The following is a 27,699-nucleotide window of genomic DNA, read 5'->3' as shown; positions in this document are numbered from 1 at the left end:
AAGATTTCATTCTCCAAACAGACACTATGTACTGAGAAAATATTGCGTTTTATCCCGGGGAAAAAAGCGTGGGTTTCGCTGAGCTAGAATTCCGGGAGTTTTAAATAGAACGATTTTGACCATCCCCCAAACATAAAATTAGTAAATACATTACATCCGTCGGATATACAACGTAACTATAATATTATAGCCTGGGCGTGAAAACAAGTATTGATTAAAATTTTTGATAAAAAAAAATTATAAAAATTACACGTTGAATTAATAGGTTATAAACAATAGTAAACAATATCAAGGCTAGATATCATATTATTTTCTACTAAAAATTTAAAATGATTTGATTTTAATATATTTGGTGTTCATTAAATGTTCTTTTAAAAAGTTAAGTAAAATAAAATACTTAAAACATCAAATCACCGTCATTAAAAAATCGAAATTAAAATATTTATAACATATTAATAGACAAATTAATGATATATTTATTAAAACGGTATTCCGCAAGAATTTGATTCATTATTTAAAAAATGTACATCGTAACAGTATTTAATTAGTTCAAAATGTAAATTTTGTGTTACGTAAATACCAATATATAATTTATATTATAATGTACTAGTAATGAGTACCCATAAAAAGTGTGAGTGTGTGTGTTTGCGTGTGTTTGCATGTGTAAATACGAATATTCAGAAACACGCATTATATCCGAATTTTAGTCAGATACGTGATTTATCAATATTTCGAAACTATTCGTTTCAACAAAAATATTCGTAATAAAATCTATGGCGGGAGGTGGTTTTTGTACGTATAGGATATTTTTCGCAGAATTCCTATTGAACAGACCTGCAACCAACCAACACCACTTGGGTCATCGGCCGATTTTTCGATTAAAAAACGCGTACAAAACAATTCAAAGTGCAATGTACGTGCTGTGCAATAGCGACCTACCTACCTTACATACACATAGGTACTGCACTGTAAGAGAAGGCGTACCACGTGTATTTTAACTTATCACAGTGTCGTTCGATTTATATTAACTGCCAGCTATCTCCGTGCATTTCGTTGCCCGTACAAAATGCATCCGAGTTAAATTTGGTCGCCAAGTGCTAACATGTAGCGTAACGCGTAAAGATATATAATAGTTTTGGTTTTCTGATTTGGTGAATAGATGATATTTCTGACATATCAAATAGCAGTCCAGCCCAGAGCTGTTTTTTTTTGACCATTTAATAGCTACATTTAATTTTTGTTTTTAACGACCCAAGTTGATTTCCTTTTCATTTTTAAACCAAAAACCAACTCATAAAGTGCGAACCAAAAACAACGAAACAGTTTTTTACTGTTTATACTACATTAACTATTCGCAAAAATACTAATTTCTAGTATAACTAATAATTGGTAATGCGGTTGAATAAAAATATCGTTATATACATACTTGCTGATTATTTAAAAAATTAATAACTCGATTTTTCACGAATTTATAAAAACAGAAATAAGCTTAAAACCTAACCCGCCATGTACTCTTTCATTATAAAAAAAAAAAAATCAAGATAAACGGTTTCAGAGCACATGCGTGATAGATTTCCATTTCCACACACACATACGCATGTATAATGTATATAATATATATAATATAGATAGATATATTATTATTATTTCTGCTTTTTTAGCTTTATTTGTACCTTTATCATTCTATTTCTGTGGTCGATTTCATACAATGTTTGAACCGATTTGAGTTAATTTCAGGACCCCGCGCAATGTTTTACATGGGTATAATAATAATTGGGTTCCCGGATTGAGAAAGCGTTTTGGTGAGGCGTTTCGCTGCAACCTGTGCCACGGGTGAATTTAATTTCATACGTACTTACATATATTATATGATATAGATAGATTGAAATTTAATATTATTATATTACGGTCGACGACGACTCGTCCTTGCCGCCTGCAGATGTATTTTAGGAAAGTCCAGCGTTAACGGCAGCGACACCGACGGCAGCAGCGGCGCCACGATAAACCAGACCGACCAGTTTCAGTCGTCGTCGTCGACGGTTTCTTCCTCTCGGGGTGTACATAATAATATATATATACACGCACACAACACACACACACATTCGTCGTGAATTGATTATATATACACGCGCATAATATTAAGTTATATCGGTTATCTTTAGTTTACGTATAATTTTATTTTCACTGTTATAAACGAACGTGTGCCGGTCTAAAAATAAACGCGTTCGAACCGGGCCTGGGCGAGGAAGGTGCGTCGGCGGGTCACCGATCTATGTAGGCCGCAACCAATGTACCTATAGGTATAATAGGAGTTCTAAAGATTTTTACCATACATTATCATTATCATGTTAAGTCATATCGTGATTATCGGAGAGTGTTGAAATCGTATATGCAAATCGATTAGTGTACCGACTGTACCGGGTATGGAGAAAAGTTCTCACAGGATAACGGACCGAACGGTATCGTAAATTATAAGGGATTGAATCAGGGGTCGTCGGTCAGTACGGGGAATTAAATACACATAATATATAAACGATAAGGTGGCTATAACATCGGAAAATAAATAAAAATATAAAACCAACATCAATCAAGTAAAAATAATATTTTGGAATCGACATCGACACACGGTGGTCAATCTTAATCATTGTGGAAAGCATTACGTTGTACTTTTATTATATCATAATAATATAAATGAACAAAATATGGGACAACAAAACTTAATTTTTAATTTTTTTTTTTTTTGGCAACGTAAGTTCGATAATTTCCAACACGCCATTTCTGTCCCGACACACGTTCTTGTGCACACATTTAACACTATTATACGCACACGCACATTTATATATTTATTTATTTGGGCTAGTTATTTTTCACAAAAACGCCTACGTCTCTATCTTGTCTTTCACTATAAAAATACGTAGTAAACATTATTTTCGCTATTTTAAGAGTTGGCCTACTAGGTAGATAACACCCTAAGGAAACAACAAAAAAATAATTTCTATCATGGTCCTATACCACGGAAATAAGAAAATATAATATTTACACGTGTTCACTATCCATTATATTATAGACACCCAGTCTACGCAGGACCTTCGACTTATCAAAAACTGGTACGTGTGTAAATTAATGTGTGCATGACGAATGTGTATCAAGTTAAATAGTTAGATCAACCTTGAAAATATATGATAATATTTCAAATAATAATGAAAATATGAATTGTCTATGTCGTCCTAAGAAAACGCATCGATTAGAACGAATTTTAGATACTTCTTTAAGTTAAGAAAATTGCTTAAATAGAAAAAAATCATAAGACTAGGAGATTGCAAATAATAAGTGATATTTTAAATTCAATAAAAAAGGTATAACACAGTACTGTAGTATTACTTACTGAACCCAAAAATAGTTTATATAAAAACTAAAAAGTTTTACGACAAATAATCGTATCTATTTTAAAAGAGGAAAAAGAAAATTGAAAGATATTAAATTATAAACGAACATTCAATTCGGTAAGATTTCGTTTGTATATAGGTTAAGTTAGGTTAGGTATTATAGTTAAACCGATATGCACTACGTTTTCTGTTGAATAATTTTAGTACTTTTTACTGCTTATAAACAACTACCCACGTTCTTAAATAACAAAATAAACAAATATCATATTTTTCTTTATTTAGCACGGAATCTCGGGAATTTTTTATATATATATATATTTTTTTGTACTAGTTTGACGTAATAATTCTTAATATAATATGTAATTTATAAAATAAACACGAACATAAGTCAATGTATAATATGATGTTTAATAAACGGTATACGCACAGGCCGCTGGCGAAATTACAGGTATTATATATTATTGTATTTAGTATTATATATTAATTCACATTATATTCTGCCGTTTCTTTTCGATTTGTAAACACAACTGAATAGTGTACACAATAATAACACTACACTTTATAGTCCATCGAATGATCGCAAAACATTTTTCAAGAGTTCTAATGAATTTCAAAATGTGTTGTACCAGCAGACACGGTCACATAATCTGTGAGACATTTTCATTGCCCATTAAAACGTCGAAAATCTATACATTTTTCAGATTCTCGATCTCCGGTAGCCAGATACTAGTCTATTTGCCTTAAGACGGAATTAAAATGTAAACAACGGTCGAGAGAATAGATACATGGCAAACACACGCTGTACATACACCTACGTCGCGTGCAATGATTTCAATGTCAGCCGAAAGTATTATACCAATTATAATATATTATTATGTTGAGACCACAAAACGTTCGGGAATCGTCAGATTCAGATAGCAGCATCGTCGATAGTGGGGAGGAGAAGGAAGGATGTGACTGTGCAAAATAAAACGTAATAATCCGCTAATTCAACTGAACAACAGTGTACAGAGTTAAAAAAAATCCGAGGGAAAAATTGAGGAGTCCAATCGATCGGAAATGTGTACCAAGAAAACATAAACCACATCATATCAACTCTACTAAACAATAAAAAACGTCATTTTACATTGTTAACTGTTTTTTTTGAATTAAAAGGATGCTCACCCACATGTGTTTAATCCGTTTTATAAATACCTATAAGTAAATAAAGTTAGCTCACGACTATATACGAGTTGATTCCTGAATATAATATGCGAGTTGATTCCTGAATATAATATGCGAGTTGATTCCCAAATATATGCGAGTTGATTCCCAAATATATACGAATTAATTCCCGAATATAAGTATACGAGTTTAATCGTTTAGATCCTTACTAAATATATGGATTGAAAATTAATTCATATTATATTAAAGTTGCGGAAGGCAATCCATATATTTAGTAAGGATCTAAACGATTAAACTCGTATACTTATATTCGGGAATCAATTCGTATATATTTGGGAATCAACTCGCATATATTTGGGAATCAACTCGCATATTATATTCAGGGCAATATACGAGTTGATTCCTGAATATATATACGAATTGCTCCCCGATATACCTAAAATTGTTCATATACAAACAGTATACCTACTAGTTGCCTTCAATAGGAGTTAATAAATATACAATCAGTTCCTAAGTGATTCAAATATTTGATTAATTGCACATACCAAAACTTAAGTTTAAAAATATTATAAATATATACTATACCTAATATCTAAAAATTTTAAATAAAACGTATAACAACTATTTATTTATACTCAATAATTTTAGTATTAAGTTCTACTAGACATAATAAAACCGTGTCGTTGACATTACATTCTATTTGTTTTTTTATACTTTCATTATATTAAATAAAATATATACGTTACTGTTAACTTAATTTTTTATATTTTAAAATATTATAATTGATTGTACCTGTAACGATTGATACCTATGCATAAATTCATATATTTATAGCTATTTACTTTTAAGGGTATACATTTAAATTGAGATTATGAACCACTACTGAATTTTAACAGGAGCAACTATATGAAATAAAGATGGGAGGCTAGTATGCTCAGGTGAGAAACATGGCAAATTTATATTCAACATCACATTCATAAGCTTTAACGTTTAGATGAATTTACTTATTAATTATTATAGAACTTATAAAGGGAAGAATAATATATTCTGTGGTTTTCAAAAATATTATTTCGATAATTTAATTTTTAAGTGAGTAAAATATAAAACACATAATTTTAAAACGCTCGCATAACTCACATCCAATAACAAACCAGGGAATATTATGTTGTTAATTTGTTAGTTAATGCATAAATTCACCCTTGTAATATTCAAACTAACCGAAGCTATATAAATAAGACTGCTCAACATAAATTATTTGCCACAGAGACAACAAACGAATGAGTCTTCTTAATAGATACGGCACAACAGCATAACAATAAAACGTAAAAAAAAAAATAGTGACGCGGATTCGTCGTACACTACAATATACGAATTAAATCTCACTTTCCGAGAGGTCGACAATCGAAAATACGGTCGAGACACCGTATCCTCTCCGTCTTTGCTCTTTGCCTGCCAAATACCGCGCCCCGCCACGACGACCGGCTCGTGGCGTGCGCGTAATATTTTTTCGACTGTCAGTGGACACGAATATTATAATACCACGAAAATAACACTCGATAATTATTTGTTGTTACACGGCCTTTAATCGCATCGGAACGGTTTACACGCCAAGAAAATTTTTCCAAAAATCTCGACAACGACCCGAGTTTTATCCAGTGGTGGAACAATCGCTAAAATATACCGAAACCGGTTGCAACACGCCTGCGTGGTGGTCACACCAGGAAGAGCGTATACGAATATGTACCGTAAAAAAATTGGAATTGATTTTCGTCGTTCGAATCGAATATGTAATATTACATATTATTCGCGACCACTTGTAAACCGCTCCATATATACGTAATATATATATATATATCTGTACGTGTTAAATGCACATAATAATAATAATAACACGTAGAACGCCGCCACGATGCCGCCGCCGCCGCCGCCGCTGAACTAATAATAGGTCAACTTTGACGTCATCGAATATAAAACGGCTACAACGGCAGGCGGGCCAAATTAAAAGAAAAAAATGATAATATCGACGGCAATTTAAGTGCATATTATTAAATACAGTTTATGTATAATAATTTTAAATGATATTAAACATACACGTGCTTATATTATTATACTTGTTTTTCAGTGAATTAATAATTTTATTAAAACAAAATTTTAAAATTCTATTATTCACAAGCTACAATAACTTATTTTGAAAGCCTAAAAAGATTACTACACGTTACTATAACATCAATTAAACCAAAATATACCGGGAGAAGTCCCGTGATAAAAATTGAATAGTAGTTACGCGTAGGTATATATATATAATACATAAGTATATAACTAATATTGAGTCACCATATTACCAACTATAGACGTAATTTTTCACAAAAAATGAAGAAATTTTTGATTTACAGAACGAGCAATGCTTAGTGCGCGTAGAAAGTATTAACCGTGTTTAATACAATCTACACATTTTTATGAATTTATAAATGAATAATTGAATAACATTAATATGTAAAATAATGATAATTTATATAGTTTAATAACATGTAAAATTATATCAATTTATGTATTATGGAGTTACTTTGATATACAATTGATAGGTAGTATAATAAACTTTGGTATGTCTATTAAACGTTGATAAGTGATAACCATATGTGATCGTATTACACAATCTGGCAACATTGCAAGCGGGAAATGATTTATTTTAAGTAACATTTTTAATTGATTGATGTTGCTAATTAGCGGAACCGTAGAAGGATAAAGGCAATAATATTATAACTTATAAGTAGTTATAACAATATTGAATAAAAAAAATAATTATTAAATTATCATCTTATTTCGAGGCAACAATAAGATAATTTGATAGAATATTAAAAAAAAACCAAATGTTTAAAAAAAATTAAAAAGTTTCGTCAGAATATTTCATTGGTCCGAGGTTCGGAGTTCAGTTCTTATTATACACATTTAAGTGTAAACAAAACACGAATGAACACATTTCTTCTGTATATATATTATATAATATACTGATGTTTGTAGTAGTTGTAAAGAGATTATGTTTGATTCAACATCGAATATGATATATATGGTCGTTGACATCTAGTTTTTAGCCAAACATCATGTCGCTGGTAGAATAAACTGTAGAAAAATGATTTGAATTGACAGATTAGAATACTCTTGACCATACAATATCATACTATACTTAAATTCATTATAAATACCTAAACGTGTGCATTTTGCGCGCCTATACAAGTACGATATATTTACATAATATTATAATTCAAGTAATAAATAATGAAATATTTTCGTTTAACTACGCAGCAGAGCACAGCAACGCACTTACTCCTATCACAAATATAATATGAAGGACACCTGATCATATTAAACATATTATCAGTACGGTGGTTATATTTGCATTATACATTATCACCTATCAGTATTAGGAACGGCTTATAAGTAGGTGCGCGCGTTATCAGAGTGAATAAAAAATATTCGAAATTGCGCAACGACCACAAACACTCGTATCTTCACAACAGCGAAATTATCTCGAGAAAATGTTATTGTAGTACCGTATTTACAAAATATACATAAAATTTATATATATCGGTGTCATAATATTATATGTGACACAGATATTGAGACTGAACAATTTCAAACGTACAATGCAGTAGTTTATATGTGCACATTTAGTTGTTCAAACATTTTTTCAACAAATACAAATAAAATCATTGATATAAGTGTGTGCTTACTGCTTTTCAACAAACTGAACCAATGCAATCACTGCAAATGCAAGCGGAGCGTTGTAACCATTGAAAAAAATTAGTTTTTCGGAAACACGTGACATACAGAAGCGAAAAAGAAAGACCTAATAGCATCCTGATAATAAGTATATTAAAGTCATATAGATACCAAAGTCCAAAATCACAATTAAATTTTAATTTTAAAGCAAGTAACAAACCAATATTTTAAAGAGGCGTAACACGTAGTAGAAACAACGAACGGTTTTAAAATTAAAATATCGTTCAAAACACTATTTTGATACATTAGGATTAAATTTAACTTTTGTTTAACATCTGCAGTTGACATATTATTAATATAACAGTAACCGAACATCTAAAGAACCTGTGTAGATTGGCTTTTATCGACAAAAATAGTATACACGCCCTAAATATGTATGTTTACAAACACAAAAATTGAAAACGCGATGGAATATAGTCACAAAAATTGTAACTTTTTCTTTGAATATCTACAAAAGCGGACTCACTCATAGCAGTCACATTGACGATCGGCACATCGTCTTGCATCTCAATGAAAAAACAATTATTTTGTCAGTACAATACAAGAACGTACAGCCAATAATGTTTTAGGGAATTCTTGAAAGAAAAAACATCGGTCGATTTCCTGCGGAAAACGAACCGCGCGCTGCTGCAGACAGGTATTGAAATATGTGTATCATTAAAGGATAGCTAATAAATATTTGCCAGATAATAATCGAAATATCCATTAATGTATGTAAAAAAAAAGCAAAAAGTGTTGTTCCAAAACACAATTTTGATGATTTGGTTTTAATGTTTAGCTGACTCTTCAAACTGGATACCCCCCCCCCCCCCACCACAAAGGTAATAAGAATATATATATATAAATAAAGTAGGTAATAAATAATTTGGCGCCCGTCTGTAAGAATTTAAATAAAAACCGAAATCGCTATGCGCGCGCGTAACGACGACGAACCTTGGACGTCCCACCGCTCGCTGTCCGATCCACCGCCTCCGTCCAAAGCTCTGGCTCGGGGCCGGAAGCCAAAACGCTGATGGTGCCAGAGGAATGTGGCGGCAACGGCGTGTGAAAGTGCGACGCAATTCGCTGGTCCGGCCCCCGAGGTCATCCGGCTCCTCTTCCGACCCCGTCACGTTTGAGAACCCCTGCCCGCCGCCAAATCCACCGGCCGGCCCGCGGCGACGGGGGCGCCACAGTATACTCGTCCCGTTGTCGCGACAACACCTGTTGCTCCACCGGACAGCCCATCGAGAACCTTAACTACTACTACTACAACAATAATACTTCAAATAAACCCATGTGGGTGTCGGTGTGTGCGTTACGAGATTTATGCATTACTCTCCGCCGACGACCGAACAGCGCTGCTCCGCATGCGCACGGCGTGCGAAAGAACGAGGAGAGGCAATCAGACGGAACGTAGGTAAACGGAGGTGTCACTATAATATACGTTACACGAAAAACGATTTATATAAGTAACGAAGCCACCAGTTACCGTTATTAGTGTTCTACTGTGACTTATTATTACAATTTACTAAACTCACGACATCACAGGTTAGGTGCACTGCTGTTTGAATACCTATAGTTCAGAACCAGAAAATTTTTATGATACCGGTAAGATACACCCTTCCAACGAAGTTTATGTAAAAATTAAAACATATAAAATATATTGATATGCACTGTGTAGTATATCGTTTGATTGATGTAAGCGAACGCACCTCCCTAGCGAAAGTAAGATAACGCGCCTACTATAATATTATATGCAATTATAATACGAAACTATGATAATAATTTAAGAGAAACGCATAAAAACTTAACGCGGATAATCCACACAATTTTTATCACTCCAAATTTTGAATACTACGTACGATGAGCCAAGGCCGTTGAATGCCGAACACAACTGCAACAACTGTTAGAAATTCACAAATCACCACATGCAATGTGTTTCCATTACCTAATTAATAATTGAATAAATCGACGAAATGTATACATTATTATTTATTATAGTTGTAAAATTACGCGCGTTGTATAATTGATTGGATTAAAGCATTAAATATATAGGGTACTATAACATTTAATTACAACAATACTTTGTTTTGAACAGTATTAGGTGTTTTATAACAAGATACAGATTTTGTAAGATGTTTTTGTTTGTGTACAAATACTTATATATAATTCTTTTCAGAATCTCGTATTGAAACAAAATTAGGTGCTTTTTTCAAGTTCTAGAGCAAAAATAAAATTACACATTATGCAATTATGTGTGTATAGGTGGTAAGACACAATAATTTTTTTAAAAATATTGTACTGTATATTAATAGCAATACCTAAAGTTTATTTGTTTAGAATTATCTCACATTAGTAACCTACTTATATCTACACTGGGGGGTCAATCTTTTACATTATACGAAAAACTATCATATGGCGTATAAAATAAACCTCCTCTAAATATTATTAAAAATTTATAAAACAGAAACAATGAAACAATCAGTTGGACGGTGTTTTAATATTAATAACGCATAAGCAATACGCACACGACACAACAAATAAATATATTTATCGAGTTATATATATTAGGGATCAAGCTTTCACAACGCAAAAAATTAAAAATTAATGATGGTTTTTGTGACAGCAATGTAGAAACAAAGTAAGTAGAATTATACAAAAACGAGTCAAATACAGTATGTGTATATTCGTGTGAGTATTAATTCAAATATTATACGCAGTTTGTATCTAGTCAGTCCCGAGACGACGCACTCGGTCGCACAATTTGGTCAAGGAGATGACAACTCGACAACCGCTTAATTATACCACTCACATATCCACGTGGGCATTCTGAACGTCCGCCTATACATAGTATATACTATGTTTTAATAATATATTAATATATGTAATATCGCTGTACAACGCTTTCCACCTCAAATAGTTCAACACGTAAATTACTAATAACAGAAGAGGTAGACAATCGGAAATAAAATGAAATGACGTTACTATGTTAAGAGGTCACAACGAAGCTATCACGTCATATCTCACCTTGGTGACCCGTCCGAGTACTTCCGAGATAATACCAAGTACCTATACAGATTGTAATACTATCAAATAATAATAATATTATGTTATATTTAGTATATTTTATTTATTGAAAAAAAGTAAATTTAAATTTAATTTAAAAACAAGTTTTATAGAAAACCCCTCAGTCCACACGATAAAGTAACCTATAGGTAGCCTGTTCGCATGGTCATAGTTTAAAACTGTAATTTAAAATCACAGCTATGAATGAATGTTTTCCAAAAATTGAACACGCGAGATCGAAACGATTGCTAATATTATCAATATGACATGTTCAATTTCCATCGATTATTTACAACAATTATTTAAAATCGTATCTACGCATGAATAACCACTCATACCGGTCCTACCTAATGCGTGTAAATTTATATTATAAATAAATTATACCTAAATGAAACTACTATCTAATCCGATATTATTATATCATATTGCGATTATATTAATTTATCATACGTACTATGCGCCGCGTAGAGCCTATATAACGAAGAATTACACTAGGAATAATGAATTTTTTTTTTTTTTTTTTGAAGGACGTAGATGACACATGTTTTGGAAATTTGATTTAAAAATATTTCAACACGACGGCGTCCTTGAGAAGCGGGAAAAATGAAGTGCATAAATTATAAACGATTTTTAAACGCGTATTTAAAACAGGTATTTAATGAACACAGAAATATTCAGTCACTACTACTATTATAGGTACTGCTACATCAGTACTATTTTACTCACTAGTAGTAAGTAATAACTACTATTATTACTACTACAACCACCAGTTCGCCATATATAAATCACATGTAATATGATCTATTATCGTGGATGCAAGTGGAATGCGTGTAAACGGAATAAGATTCGCGCCGTATGCGAACGTTTAATTGCTCAACTTACGAGTGCCTCCCTACACAATGGCGTCGAATAGATAACGAACTACGTCAGTGTTAATTCTGAGACGTCGGCGGTAATTAATTTTCATTATTGCAAATAGTTGGCTTCGTTGTACAGGATAAAATTGGGGTAAAAACTAATTAATTTTGGAAAACCCACAGAGTTCATTACAAAACTAGATAAAAAAAAAAGCAGCCTTTGCCATGGAAGCATAATATGAAGGAACTCGAATAAATCGATCGATCCAATTTCACATATTTTTTACAAAGTGTATTGATAGAAATGTATCGCTAAAAAGTACATACACATTGGTAAAATTGTGTTAATTAAGTCAGTATTTATTAATATTATTTTCTTTTTACAATTGCCTTTCTCTTAAGATGTTTTTAAACAATGTGTACGCTTTGGTCAAATTATTATTGCACGTAAAAAAAGTTATATATAAACGAGTCTAGGACATAAATAAACCGTTTAAAAGAATCACATTGGTAGAAATGTTGTCAGTTTCTCACTTATCTCATTTGATGTATATATATATACATGTGTGTGTGTGTGTGTGTGTGGGTATATTATAATATATCAAGTATAAACTATTAATACGTCACACAAAAAACAGAATAACTCAATTAAACTCGACCTGTTGGATTGGGTGTTAAAAATATTGGCTTGTGCACAGGACTACATACTATCTTATCTAAATTATTACGGTCGACGTCGGATAATAAAAATGTTCTTCGGTCAATTAAATAATAATTCAATGATAATTATGTAAAAGCATTATGTGCTTTTGTAAACGTTGCCATACATACTTGCAGCAATGCTGATATTTCTGTATATTTGAGAAGAGAATAAAATAAGTACACATTTATTATTTAGGATATCTTCAATTATTATTTTCATATAACATAATATAATTTTCGAACCAACAACAATTTAAATTTAATTACCGATTGTCTAAAAAAATACGTATGGCATTAATGAAAAAAATGCTAACAAAATAATAACTTATATATTTGTTAGTTAATTTATACAAAAGCATAAAAATAACCAAAGAAATTATTTCAGTAAAAAAAAAAAACACTACTATAGTCAACAGACAAATTTTTATTAAGTAAAGATATAACTACTAACCAGTCATTACTAACCAAGTAATAACCAATAATAAATCGTATACAAATAATGTACATATTAATAATATTCATATATTATACGCAATTTGTGTTTTTATACACAATAATTCCGAAATTAATTTTTACATTTCAAGTATAGATACTAACAAACAATAATACAGCATACGAAGACATCAAAAACAGTTTCTTATCGAACCCTTATATAATATGTTAACTATCTATGTAACAAGCATAATATTAATAAATTTTAAACAAAATTGTGTGAAACGCAATATATTCGTGTGTGTTATTTTACCAAAAGAAAAAATGTGCCTACCTTCTAAAGAAAAAAAACAAATTATTTGTCTCGACCATAGTAATAAAAATTGTTTTAAAAGAAATATTATATTGTTTGAATAAGACATAAGTAGTAGTTGATAACAATTATTTGGTTTAACAGTACTGTGAGGTAGCTTACTTATTTAATACTCGGTGAACAACAATGTGCAATTAAGATTTTTTTATTTTATATCTTTGAAAATTTAGGTCACATTTAAATAAATATTTATCATACAAGTTATTACATATTATATATTTCAATGAAAAATGTATATTATGCGTCTGAATTTGTAAACCAAAGAACAAAATGTGATTTCATCTGCTTTGAAGTATACTTAAAATTACTAACGTAGTTGAATTCAGAAATATTCCCAAATGATTTTGTTCTATTCAAAAGCAAACAGAAATGAACGCATTTCGCGACCTTTGAAATTTTACTGACGTCATACTACTACTGATGGGAATACCCCGCGTAACACTAAAGCCAGATTTTAGAAGAAGTTTACAGACGTTTGCAGATATATAGCATGTAAAATAATGTTATGTTTATACACCTACGTCATAAGATAAAAAAATATTTACATAAAAATAATACTATTGAACTTTAACATGTAATTTTCGGAAATTCTTAAAAAAAATTAAAATGGAATTATAGATTTATCAATAATGTTACAATAGAAAAACACTGATATGATGAAAAAAAATTATAATTAAAATAGTTTTGTATTAAGTGAATCCAGTAAAATCTTAGTTAATTGCTGAATAGATTTAAGGACAAAATATGTGTTAAATGTTTGACACATATTATAAACAATCTTAAGTTTATACGATGACCATATAGTTAATTAGTAATAATTAAATTATTATCATCAAAGAAAAAACAATTAGTCATGTTAATTATGTTCGTTGTTAAAAAAAAATATATGAAAGATAATATCATATTCGATGAAACATTTAATAATAAATATAATAAAGAACATTATAATAACGTTTTTCACGATAACATTTTCAATAATTCGTAAATTGAAATTTATTTTCCACGCGCAATTAATTAATATCTCAAAACGTACCTATACGGCATAAGTTTCAAATTATAACGCCAATACAGTCAACAACTGGTCAAAAAACCGGATGAAGGCTAAACTAATAATTCGTCATATATAATATCAAAACATCATATTACACGTACATATATTATTATATACTTACTAAATTATACGTATACATATTTACCATCATTATTAAAGCCCTGTTCGTCATAGGCGTGTCGGAGAATCATGATAGTACGACTGCGAATAGTGCGATTCTCTTTAGTTCTATACAATATTGAATGTATATTATTATTATACATTATAAATATATAATTTAAACACTGCAGAATTGATGATCGTCATAACCTTGAGAGCTAAGAATTTATTATAAATATAGTTAGTCTGCACATACTTTTGCGTCGTTTTAGTAGTATTAGTATATAGCTCTCGTATAAGCCCAAAATTGTGAAACAAGAATGTAACTAATAGCCTAAAATATCAATAAGTTACATTCATGATCAATTAAGGTCAACATCGATAACGTTCAATAATTGTTAACAAATATGAAAAAGTCATATAAATACATACACGGAACTGGGTACCGTCAAGTTTAATTTAATCTTATAAATATATATTATATATTGATCGCGATGAAAACCCAACACGGATGACGTACGTTTAAATACAAATATAAAATGTATTTGAATGTTTATAATATTACGATTTAAATTGTTTTATGAAAATCAAATTTCAGTCCAAAATTATATCGACCAATAAAAAAATAATATAACTTTTGTAATGTTGAAAACCATATAAATATTTATTAATTATTTTATTTTTTATTAATAATGTAAACGTCTTAATAATACATAATATAGTAAATAGAACGTTTAGTTACAATGAAATATTTATATACATATTGGTTTAAGTATCATGGTGCGTTTTATACTGCAGTAGCAAATGAAATAAAAAACAACAATTTTGGAAGTTTAATTAAAATAAGTCTTATACACGCATATACCTCTCTCTTGTGTTTAGCATATTGCTATCATATGATAAAGTCTTCGGTATTTTAAAGTAGTTGAACGATATACCTATAATTAATTATTACGATAAGCATAAGACGATATTCAATTATTATTTCTATTGAAACTGGTAGTTATCCGATGGCTAAATAACACATTGTTTGAGTTCAAAGAAACATGTACGCCTAGCCTATTTCTTCCAATTAAATCCCAAAACACAAAGATCTTATGAACCAAAGGGTTTTCACGAACATTTCTCAGGGTTCTTTAAGCGTGGGCCGCGGCCTACATGGCGCGCGGAGACGACGATCCCTTATTGATTCTTATGCGAATGGCGCCAAGACCGGTAGTTTTTTTCCACCACTCATGCCCCCGCACACTACAACAGAGTATACACCACCGCCCAGAATTGGGATCATATAGCTTTATAATACAGTGTTTTAGGGTGCTCTGGCGGGAAAATTCTATGAACCAAAGGGACGGGTGGACGGTGTGTCGAGTGGTGCCAGAGTGATTGTGTTACATAATATATCATTTTATATTGCATAACCGTCGACCGAATTTCGAGTATAGATAAATTATATTTTTATCATTTTTTTTCGAGACAGATAAAAAAACATAAATATTTATATTGAGTATGAAACATTTTGAGTCTTGCTGTACTTCCTATTCTTGATGAATATAACTAGCATTAACAGCGTCGGAAACTCGTTCAATTTCGCTCGATTGGTTCGAGAGAGTTCGGCAAGATACGCTTGGCAGAGGACAGTGAACAGTACACACGTGGCTTAAATTATATTCATTTCGATTGACAAGTGGCAGCAAACCATAGACTGTATGATTCAGATCTCTCTTCTCGGATGAATGGAAATATTTTATAGGTTAGGGCAAGTCAAGTTTTCTACACACCTTATTTAGAGCTTCTAATGGACCCACGTGTTAACTTCGATACTTAACAAAGACAGACAGATTAAATAGATAAAGAAGAAAATGAGAAGAAAAAGAGATAGAGAGAAAATAGTGTCGTTCTACAAGTATGCGTCACTCATAAAAGCCCGCGAAATGCACGAGAACACACGTGCCATTTTTGACCAACCAATTAGGTACTACTACTACTTGAATTGGATTCCGCGTCAACATAAACGATGACATGATATTAGACTTTAGACCATCATCAGGAATTTTACCAAACTGTTTTAAAGGATTTATCATTTAATGATAAAATAATAAAAATCATTTATATGCTGAACTAACAACTAACAAATCTTTAGTTACTCCCCACCTCCCACCCTATCCAATTCATTTTTTACTTTTATTTTACATAAACAATATAGGTATACAAATTAGCATAATAAGTTTAGATGATAAGAGTAATATATAACATGAGCGATATGATTAAAGTAGCCACACCCATTAGTGATTCTTGGCTATAGTTGGTTAATTTCGAGGTTAATTGTAATTATTCATATATATATTTTATATATTTGTTATTTTAAATGTATCATTATTATTATTTTTTTTATATGAGCCCCCAAAGAATAAATTGTGTACGTTGAATACAAATATTTTATTGAACTTTCAAAGTATTTTCACTACGCACAGATATACCACAAGAAATATATAATAATAACAAATAGTTTTGTTAATTTATAGTGTTTATACATATAAATATAGGTAATTGTTCAAGATGCAAGTTAATTCTTTTAAACTTGCATTATTATAATAATTAATAAATAATAATTGTTATCGAGATTTTCTTTATGAACGATGCATAAAATCAAAATATTTTATACAGGCAGAGCCCAACTTAGAGGGGGGGCTAAGGGGCTGCAGCACCGGCCCCGATATTATTTGGGGCCTCGGGCCCCTGTTAATATTTAACTATTAAAGTGGCATTTAGATAATAATTAATTTTGGGGCCCCATTAGAAAATTTGACCCGGGCCCCAAAATTCCTAAGGTGGGCTCTGTAGATAGATATTACGTATGAAAATTGTATTTTAATCTTTAAATAACATGCTATATTTTTAATTTTATAATCTAAATTTTAAAGTATCAGAATTAATAAAGTGGCATCGATTGTATATTTCTACGAAATATATGTACTATGTTAATTTGTAATTAAAAAGTGTTTATAATAATAATAACATAAATGGTAAAATAGAAAGTCTTATGCAATTAGTTTTGGTGTGAATTAGATTAAAATTTCAAAATTTTGATCACTTTTTGAATACATAATATTACTTATGTCACATTGTAATCAACAGTAAATATATTAATATTATTCATAATTAATAAAGGTAAACATAAACTAGTAGTACAATATGAATACCATCATACTAAACGCATTAAAAATGTTGAATGGCAGAAGAGATATACTATACGTGACTATTCATTTATAACACTTGTTGCGTATATTATTTAGACCAGAAAGAACCATGGACAAAGTTACTCCAACGTGCAAATTACTGCAAAATAAACCTATACATCACTCACAAACGTAAGTTAACTTGATTAATAATAACCGATTAGATGATGTTGAAGACCCGTTTAAATCAAATAATGTTACGTTTACATATCCCTTTTTATATTGTTGACTCGTGAGTATCTACATGCATAATAATTATAATATTTCAAACCACTTGTGTTATTATTTTGAAATTTTATAAATAGACATTGCAATATGATAATATTACGATGATCCTAAACCATGCTTCAATTTTTTAATAATAAATAATGTAAGTATCATAATGCTATATATAGTAAATAGAAGACAATAGGTTGTAAATAATACTTATAGACACAAATAAATTAATACAACAAATAGGTATTTTATATTAATTGTCGATATCGATGTATATCATTAACTTTATGGCAGTGTATTGTAAAAGAATTGTTTGCATTAATTCGGAGCATGTGCACAGTGTTCCCTAACGCAACAATTCTTGTGTTTCTTCTGACTTATAAATGAACTGATGAACATAAATGAAAACACTTGATATATTTATACATCATAAATAAAAATTTATATATTGTTACACTACAATCGTCTTCAGCAGCATGTAATGCGTTATTTTACGAAGGCGTTCTAAACTTATCAATATACTAAAATATTTTTAAATACAATAAATTAAAATTTCTAAATTTCTGAATAACGACCATTGAGACATATCAAACAGCGTATCAAACCGTTTACAGAACCTGTCTACAGAAGTGACAGCGTGCATCCCATCTTGACGTGTTGCCGAGAAACAAGCACCACGCATCGTTGACGAGCCAAAAGGTATGTTTTCCCTGCAGCGTCAGACGCATTGTTACTAGATACATGCATTTTATGTGTGACCATTTTGCTATTTGCGTTTAACGTAGCATGTTGATAAATGTCGAAGTGCGTCAATACGCACTATTAGTCTGGACGCTACAGGCAAACCGTACTTTAGGGTGATCAAGTCGCGTTTCGCCAATGCACTATTAAAAATTATAATATGCACTCGTGAACGGCAACGCGAAAACGATTGATTTTTTAATAATATCAACAATATAATTATAATAATATAATTCAAGATACAAAACGAGATAAACGAAAAAATAACGTTAACAGTAAAATTACAAATTCTTTTTTTTTTGAAGTAATGTGATCATTTTTAGTGTTGAACTTTTATTTATATATTATGTATATAAATATATTAAGTCTACGCATATTGTATAAAATAAGTACGTTTAAAAATTAAAACCTTGCTAAAACAGTTAAGTGACATATTATGCTTATTTATTATATTATTTAATACTTGATCCATAGCTCCGTACTAACTATTAGTTTATTAGTTAAAATATGTGGATCGCGTATACTAGATCTGTAGCGTTATTATATTATTGTGATTAGTGGCCGACAACGGTATGGAATTTGGTGGATAGCGAAAGACAAAAGCGCAACAAACATATGACACCATAGTATTTAGATAACGGTAAATGTATACCACCTAATATTAACATACTTAATAGAGTACCAATGACAGAGATTAGAAATATATTCGTGGGTGTTTTTTTATATACAAACTGTAAAAAAATAAAACGGTATTTGTGCTTTACTACCTAAAATACTATTTGACAACCATCGAAAGGATTACCTACAATAATATAGATAAAACTTCCCAGTAAATCAAATATATACATACCAAAATCCACATTTACGTATCGTTCAGTACCTTGAGTTTAAAATTCAGTATGTAATATTACTAAATACTTATGATATAAATTGGTATATTTTATAGAGATAAGGTGAATCCACGAAAATATCTTTAGAATACCTTTATCGACATATTATATTTGAATTTCAGAAGCATGAATAACATTTTTTGTTTCAGAAATATAAAGTATTATGATACATTAAACAATTCAAAAAAATTTATACTGCATATTTAACCAAAAAATATTATAGTTGATGTCACATGTTTACCGAAAAACTGATCATAGGTAAATACATTTTAGCAGTACTAATTTTTTAATAAGTAAATCACAAGATTATTAATTATTGGAAAAAAAATATCCAAGCCTATAATGCAGTGGGGAGTTGAATACTATTTATAGAACCAGAGTTTTTAAGATTAACATAATTTCAAACCGGATTTCTTAAAATCATCAGACATCACATGTAAATTGTAACTAATCTATACACAATCATCATTCATCAGTTAATACTGTATTCAACAAGTTCACTCATTTAATCGGAATATTTTCTAGATCAAGTCAATTGGTAATGTCAGTGGTTAATTTCAACGATCAGAAAAATGGTATACAACATTAATTTATCACTGACGCTGACGACTGATAACGTATATAGCACGGGATGAACAGCTGACACGGGTCGAACGCTATACTAGAGGGCACACGCCAAAGTACAGACTATAATGCTATATAATATCATTACTAGAAATTCAACATTATGTGATAATTTAAATTGATTTTGTATAATATATATATATATTGTTGACAGTTACGAAATTGTTTTCACACACACTTTAAGATTTATCAGTCGAAACAATACAGATGTCCGTAACAGACTTTTACATCTTTCCCATTTAACACTTGTCATATGAATAAAAATCTATTTGGTAAAATATTATAATACAAGAAATAATGTCAGTATAAAGTCCAGTACTGGTATGTTCGATACAAGTACTTATTAGTTGACATGAACAGGTATGGACTGGGATATAAAAATATGGGATAAAATATTTATTAAAAGCATAAATTTAAAATTAAATGGACAATATTCAATACTTTCCACTAGTTAGAAAATGATGATAACTATTAACTGCCCATAGTATCATCTGTACGTCTTGTGAACTTTGTTTTGTAGGTATTAGAAATAAGTGCAAAATATATAAAGGCTACAGCACCCTTATACCCCAACTAGCCTACGCTTGGGTATGGACTTAGATCTACTCATATAGGTATTAAAACTGTATTACTTAATATGCAAGATACCGAGATGGTTAACAAATCATAATTGTATCTATTATTAGAGACATTCTTTAAATAAAATATTTAGTAATAAATTGAAAAAAGTATATAAATTATATTTTAGTAAATTTCTTAAATGTTTGATATTAAATTTAATTCAACTAAAACCATGGGAATAATACATCAAAATTAAAGCGATTCTGTACGCCTAAAAATAGTTTTATTAGGTTTCAGTGTAGTATTATAATATATCTATGCGATTTCATTAGTTTGTGTAATTATTACAGCACATCTTAATTCATATAATTGTATCAGTTCTAAATTTTAATATCGTGAGGAAATAAAATGTGTAAAATATATAATTAATGTGATTGTAGCCCATAGGTAGCTAAATGTTTGATTTTCTAATCTACCTTTCAATAAAACTAATATACAATATTAATTGTTAAATTATGTATTAATTTTTCTTAATTTTTCAATACCTAATTCGTTAATACAAACTACAATCTCCAACCTTGAATGATTACAGAGAAGAAGAAATCGAAACGGTTTAGTAAAGTAAATTCGAATTGCCTTGTCTAATTGGGTGTGCCGAGGATTTGAAGTCGTTTTCAATCTTCATCACTGCTTATGGCTCGTGAGCACAATGAGATAAGATATCACTCCGGGTGGTTTTTATCGCTTTACGCGTGCCTTATGAGTCAATTCTAAGAGTACACTAAGACTAAGTCACTAAATCCTCAATACCGAACAGTTTGCATTCGCGCCACAACGCTTATATAAAAAAAAAAATGGTATTACGAACAATTGATTAAATATTACAGTAATTAATAATTTTATACTCCTAATCTGAACCCGTTCATTTGTATTGTGTTGTCGACGTATTAGAGTGGACACTTTATTAATTTAATTTTTTTTTTTTTAATACCTATTAAACGTTTATATTTTCAAGATAAGTAGGATTTTCGTAGTATCAATAATTATTGTCAAGAGCATAATAATAAAATAATATTATTGTACTCGTCGTGAAACGCAAGAAACCTATTAGGAGCATAACAACGTTTGGAGTGGTGTTTGACGTGTGCTTGGCTACACCATCACGAAACGGAAAGACGGCGAGATGCTCGCGGAAACGCGGTCGTGTGCGCATAATAATATTATTATTTTGCGAGTTCGTGTCGGGGAAAAAAAAACGCAAAAGAGGTGAGGCGTACACCATTATGATGTACGAAGTACCTTCGGAAAATAATAATAACCAAGACGACGAAAGATTATCGGGGAAGTGGGCGGGGAACGGAAAGAAGAATAAAATCCAATCGGACTTATCGGAGATGACCCTTTCACCCGTGAAACACCACGGTCCGTGTTATCGGATATGCCGACACGATTATCTCTTCACTGGTCAAGTGTACAGTGCAGGTGGGTAGGCGGGTTCCGTACAATTTTAGTATTTTTAATTAGTAACGCTCGTTTTCTCGTACGTTATTAAGGTACACACACATAGTCACACAGACACCGCTTCCACCACCGCCGCTGATCTCCCTCTTATCAATGTTTGTTTGAGTAAGACTACTCGTGCGTGTACGTCGAATATTGCGCGCGAGCGTGCGTCCACGCGTAATCTTTGTACCGGAGTGATGATACCATTTCTCCACAAGCCACTCGCCCCCACCGGCGACCGGTGGTTATAGTCATCGCAACTATAACCACCGGTCGTCGGTTTCCGCCGAAAATCGACTTTCGCCCGAGTCACGCGTTCGTCGTTTCACGTTGTCAGGCCCGTGTCTCGTGGTATACACTATATGCACGCAATTCCCGGGTTTTTTTTTTTTTTTCGTATTTTACGGTTCTCGTATTTTCCGCCGACCGACAGTCTATCGTCGCTCGCACCACCACGTGCTCCTCTGTCGCGTTCGGTCCATAAATTAGCATCGATTACGCGCACGCCAAAACGCGGTTCGTCGACGGGTGACCTCTACGGTAGTACGCACGCTGCGGTGGAGGTCAAAATAAAATTCTCTGCGTATCTACACGTCATAATATACTCTAGAATACTTAATATATTATAATATAATATAATATAATACGTTCGGTGTATTCCGTCCGATCCGATTTCAGTAGCAACCCGACGCGCGATGGTCTCACGTGTACGCGGCACACAGGTGTGTGGGGGTACACGGACCGCTGCGACGACGCCCCACCCGCCGCACCATAATAATACCCCACAACGATCTTTTGTCCCGATACGCACAGGACACTGACCCAAAGTCGATTATTCTCGGAATTATTAATAAGTATTACCACAACATTCGGAGTTCTTTAAAACGAATAAATTTAAAACGTTTCCGAAGCCGCTCGTGGAGATGGCGGGGGGGGGAGAAAGAAAAATCGGGTCTTAAAGTAGATAGGTACTTGATGATTAATGAATTATTACGTCACACCTACAGGTCCAACGTGTAGTTGAGGAGTCGGGGGGAGGGATCGTATGCAAACCAGTCAGGGTCGGAGACGTTTTTAAAATTATTATAATATCAATACCGTTATTGTACTATAACGACTAACGAAAAGGAATCACTGTCTTACCTTCCATCCAGCAGAACTGTTGCTGTCGCCCTTGTCCTTGAAATACGGCACGTTCTGCACCATCCACTCATAGATTTGGGACAACGTGAGCCGCTGTTCCGGAACTGAACTTATAGCCTGCGTGATAAGGTCCGCGTACGACTGGTTACCCCAGGCGTTCCGGCGACTCGACGTCTTCTTGACCGGCCCAGAGACCATACCACCACCCTGCTGTTGTTGTGGCGGGTGCAGCCCACTACCGGAAGACGGCACACCACCGACGGCACCATCACTGCTACCGTTTCCTCCTACGTTGCCGCCCACGTCGGCGACAATGTCTAACAACTGCGGGGGACTGCCCTCCGCCATCTGGGCCCCCCCATCCTCGGCGTCCGGTCTGGGCAAGGGCCAAGTGTTGGATCTGGCCCTCTGCAACGGCTCCAAACCGTATTCCATGGTTTTCGAGTAGAAAGTTTTTTTTTCTCCTTTAAAATTCGACGGACGGATAGAGTACGCACTTGTATTAAAAAAAAACTCACACGTGAAACCGGTTAACGTAGTATAACGCCGATAGTGTAAACAGAGGAGAAACAAATATTTACAATAAAAAATTAAAAAACGTTCTAAAAAAAAAAAAAAAAAAAAATCGTTTCAATTGTTCAAACACGAAAGGCAATAATTATATACACATCGTACATATATTATCCTCGGCGTAGTAGTATGTGTTTAAAATATGTTGAACTGTATACATGTACACATTATTTTAACAATATTAAATCGCGGACACACAAAACAGAGACAGATATGCGCTACGGAACGCGAGCGTCACAAGTGCACACTAATTGCGCCGCAACTCGACTGAGTAACTGACGATATGTGACGACGACGGCGACGCAACGAAAAATGCGCGCGGGGGAAAAGTCACGAGGACGACACTACACTACGACGCAGCAGTCGGTGGCGGCGGCGGCGGCGACAGCGTTCGTTCGGAGTGCGCGCACCGTGAAGTGGGCCGGTGGAGTGCGGACGACCTCGACGGCTCGACGAGGTGGCAGCCGGGCCCACTGCCGGCAGCGGCGGCGACCGACAGTGCTGCCATTATGCCGGCGCCGAACGACCGCGGACCGTCGTCGCCACAGCGCGAGAAACCATGACCTTCCGCGCAAAGCGTGTAGGCCGGACCATAATATTATTATGATCGCGGCGGCGACGACGACGACAATCACGTGTTGTGTTTATAATAATAATAATAATATGTAATATTATGTTATAAATGCGTGTCGGTATTTAATTCAATAATATTACAACTCGTTCGGGGTACGGGGACGGGGGTGTCAAGGACAATATTATTATTGTGCGACGACGAGATTGACCCGATCGACGAGCGACCGTTTATTATTGGATACGACTTACACGTAAATCTAGTAATTACCCACTCTCAATAATAATATTAATATATAATACTGTAAAATGTGTACTGCTGCCGACGGAGACGGGCGGTGGCGGAGGCAGTGCTTTGATTCTTATCCGACTGGTGCGCGTGTATAATATTATTATCGTGATTTATAATTAATCGTAATTATTTCGAAAATCTCGCGGAATAACCCGGGTTCGATCGCTGGTTGCGTATTTCGGGTCGGCCGGACGAAGAGAGGAGATTTAAATAAATATCAAAACAAAAACACAAGCGCCTATCTACCTACGGCGTAGTATAAATTTAATATTATACGAAATACTCGGCTTTCGTGTTCGCGTTGGATCAAGTTATTTGTGTTTCTTGTGCTCGCTTTTGTTTTTGTTTTGGTACCGTAATAGAATATACTACGGCAGCGAGTACGAATTCGTTATGAAAAACATAAAATAATACGGGAAAACAAATTACTGAATTATTGCTACTCCTGTTTCAATGGATGAGTTTTCAGCAGTAGTTTGTCACACACAATTATTAATCTAAAACACGACGTGTCAAAGTTCTTCCAATTGGAGGATTTTTCGTTATATAAAACATTTTTCCATTTTTCCTTTTATCGTATAAATCTCGATCCTCGCATTCACTTATTTTTCTATTGAATTCAAACAAAAATATATACCTATACAAAGGAAATATTATTGTTTTAATACGACTACAACTTTATTTTATCATTATTATTATTATTATTATTAGACACGTGAAAATTATGTACAAATTGGAAACAGTAATATACAGCGTTCCCGGTTCCGGTATAAGTTTTGATAATAAAGCGACCTTGAGCAATATGAGCCAATCATACAACATAATTCATAATATTTAATAATTAGTTCGTAATATGAACTTCGTATCATTAAGCTGTTCGCCTGTTCATAACATATACTTCACCCGATTTAATGAATTTTTATTTTAGCGGAATCGCTAAAATGATTCACTTCTCTCAACTCCATCGGCCTATTATACGCCACAGGTGTGGTTAAATAATTCCATTAACACTTTCCGCAGTGGGTGGTGCCAATAAGTATTATTTTGTTTACAAGGTGTTATTATAATATTATGTTATGGTAACTGCTAAAAGCAGGTATTAATGGTATAATAATATACTAATAATGAAAATATATCCTTATTATATGAAACACGTGAAGAATAATAATAAAAAATTAATTAATAATTAATATAAACAGTTTAGAAATAAAAAACGTATATAAATTATAAATTGTGTACAAATACCTACTACAAATATCTTTTTACGTTTTCACCAACTGGTTATTTTTATATCAATATACAGTATAACTACTAGTGTCATTCATGTTTCAAATAAAAATTATTTTTCTAACCATTTATAATAATCATTGAAGCAGCCGGACGGGTCAGTGATAGAATCGAGACGTTGATTGGCCCACCCCGGCGCCAACGCTGTCACTAAATTACGAGTTGCGGCGTGTCGATTTGTACGGTTTTGCCCCCGGTAACTCTGTTACTATGATGAATTCACACTTCATAGTTCATAGCGTTTATAATTGAAACAAATTGAAGCTCGCTGCAGCAAAAGTGCAAGATAGAGGTCAAAAACTTAAAAATGTATAAACAATCGCACATTTGAACGTGCATAGTGTCGTAATATTCATCAACCGATGTGATAATAAATGATAATATTGTATAGTTTTACTTTTAAATTTCAATGCCGCAATGATGTTTTAAATGAAAATTTTCCGTTGATAAAAATACCTGTGCGTGTGGCCGCCTGTATACAGTTTAAAATTCCGAATAAAGCACAGTATAAACCACATAGCTAAAAAAATTCCATATCTCGTGGTTTTAACATTTTATCTCTTTTTCATATCTCTCTAGTTGTTGCATATCGTCTCCGTAAAAGGATTCCTTTTGTACTCTTATTAATTCTAACTATTTTAAGCATCAAGCAGCACATATAATAAAAAATCGTCCATGTGGCTGTCTCAATATTATTATTATTATTATTATTATTACAGTGTCTTTATCCATTAGTATGTAAAATATGTCCATGTAGAGTGTCTCTTTGTAGTTTGTTGTCGTCAACCCTTTATAATCTTTTTTGATTATTTACTAACAGTTTTGTACTTTACGCACATTTCAAAAATGTTAACTAATATTAATGTACTTTATATAGTTATATACATTATACATCTGGGCACGCCCTTTTGACGTTAAAGGTTCTCTAAAATATTTACACGAACTCACAGGTTTTTGTACTTATTGATAGTGGCTATATTTAGTATATATACAAGACTACACGTAACCTAACCGACTGCTAGCCAGAATAATATTATAAAAGTAGTGTAGACTGTAGAGTGTATAGTTCATAACACTAAACAGTACATTCGTAATGTACATATCCGTACAAAAATTATATACGTCACAAATAATTTATGCTTGACGAAAATATAAATGTTAACAATCTTTTATATAT

At 32.4% G+C, this 27,699-nt stretch overlaps 1 protein-coding gene across 1 annotated transcript in view; it reads right to left on the bottom strand.

The window, feature by feature from the left end:
- Positions 1-24,818, bottom strand: part of LOC114129032 (forkhead box protein O) — a 38,488-nt gene extending 13,670 nt beyond the window's left edge. Inside the window, exon 1 of the mRNA XM_027993654.2 lies at positions 23,804-24,818. Coding sequence (XP_027849455.1) covers positions 23,804-24,238 — 435 coding nt within the window. The 5' untranslated portion in view covers positions 24,239-24,818. The remainder of the gene's footprint in view (positions 1-23,803) is intronic.
- Positions 24,819-27,699: the final 2,881 nt, after the last annotated feature.

The sequence above is a fragment of the Aphis gossypii genome, chromosome 2, assembly GCF_020184175.1.
Source record: "Aphis gossypii isolate Hap1 chromosome 2, ASM2018417v2, whole genome shotgun sequence".
NCBI classification, from domain to species: Eukaryota; Metazoa; Arthropoda; class Insecta; order Hemiptera; family Aphididae; genus Aphis; species Aphis gossypii.
Note: the sequence above shows the minus strand (reverse complement) of the source record. Positions and strands in the feature narration are given on the sequence as shown.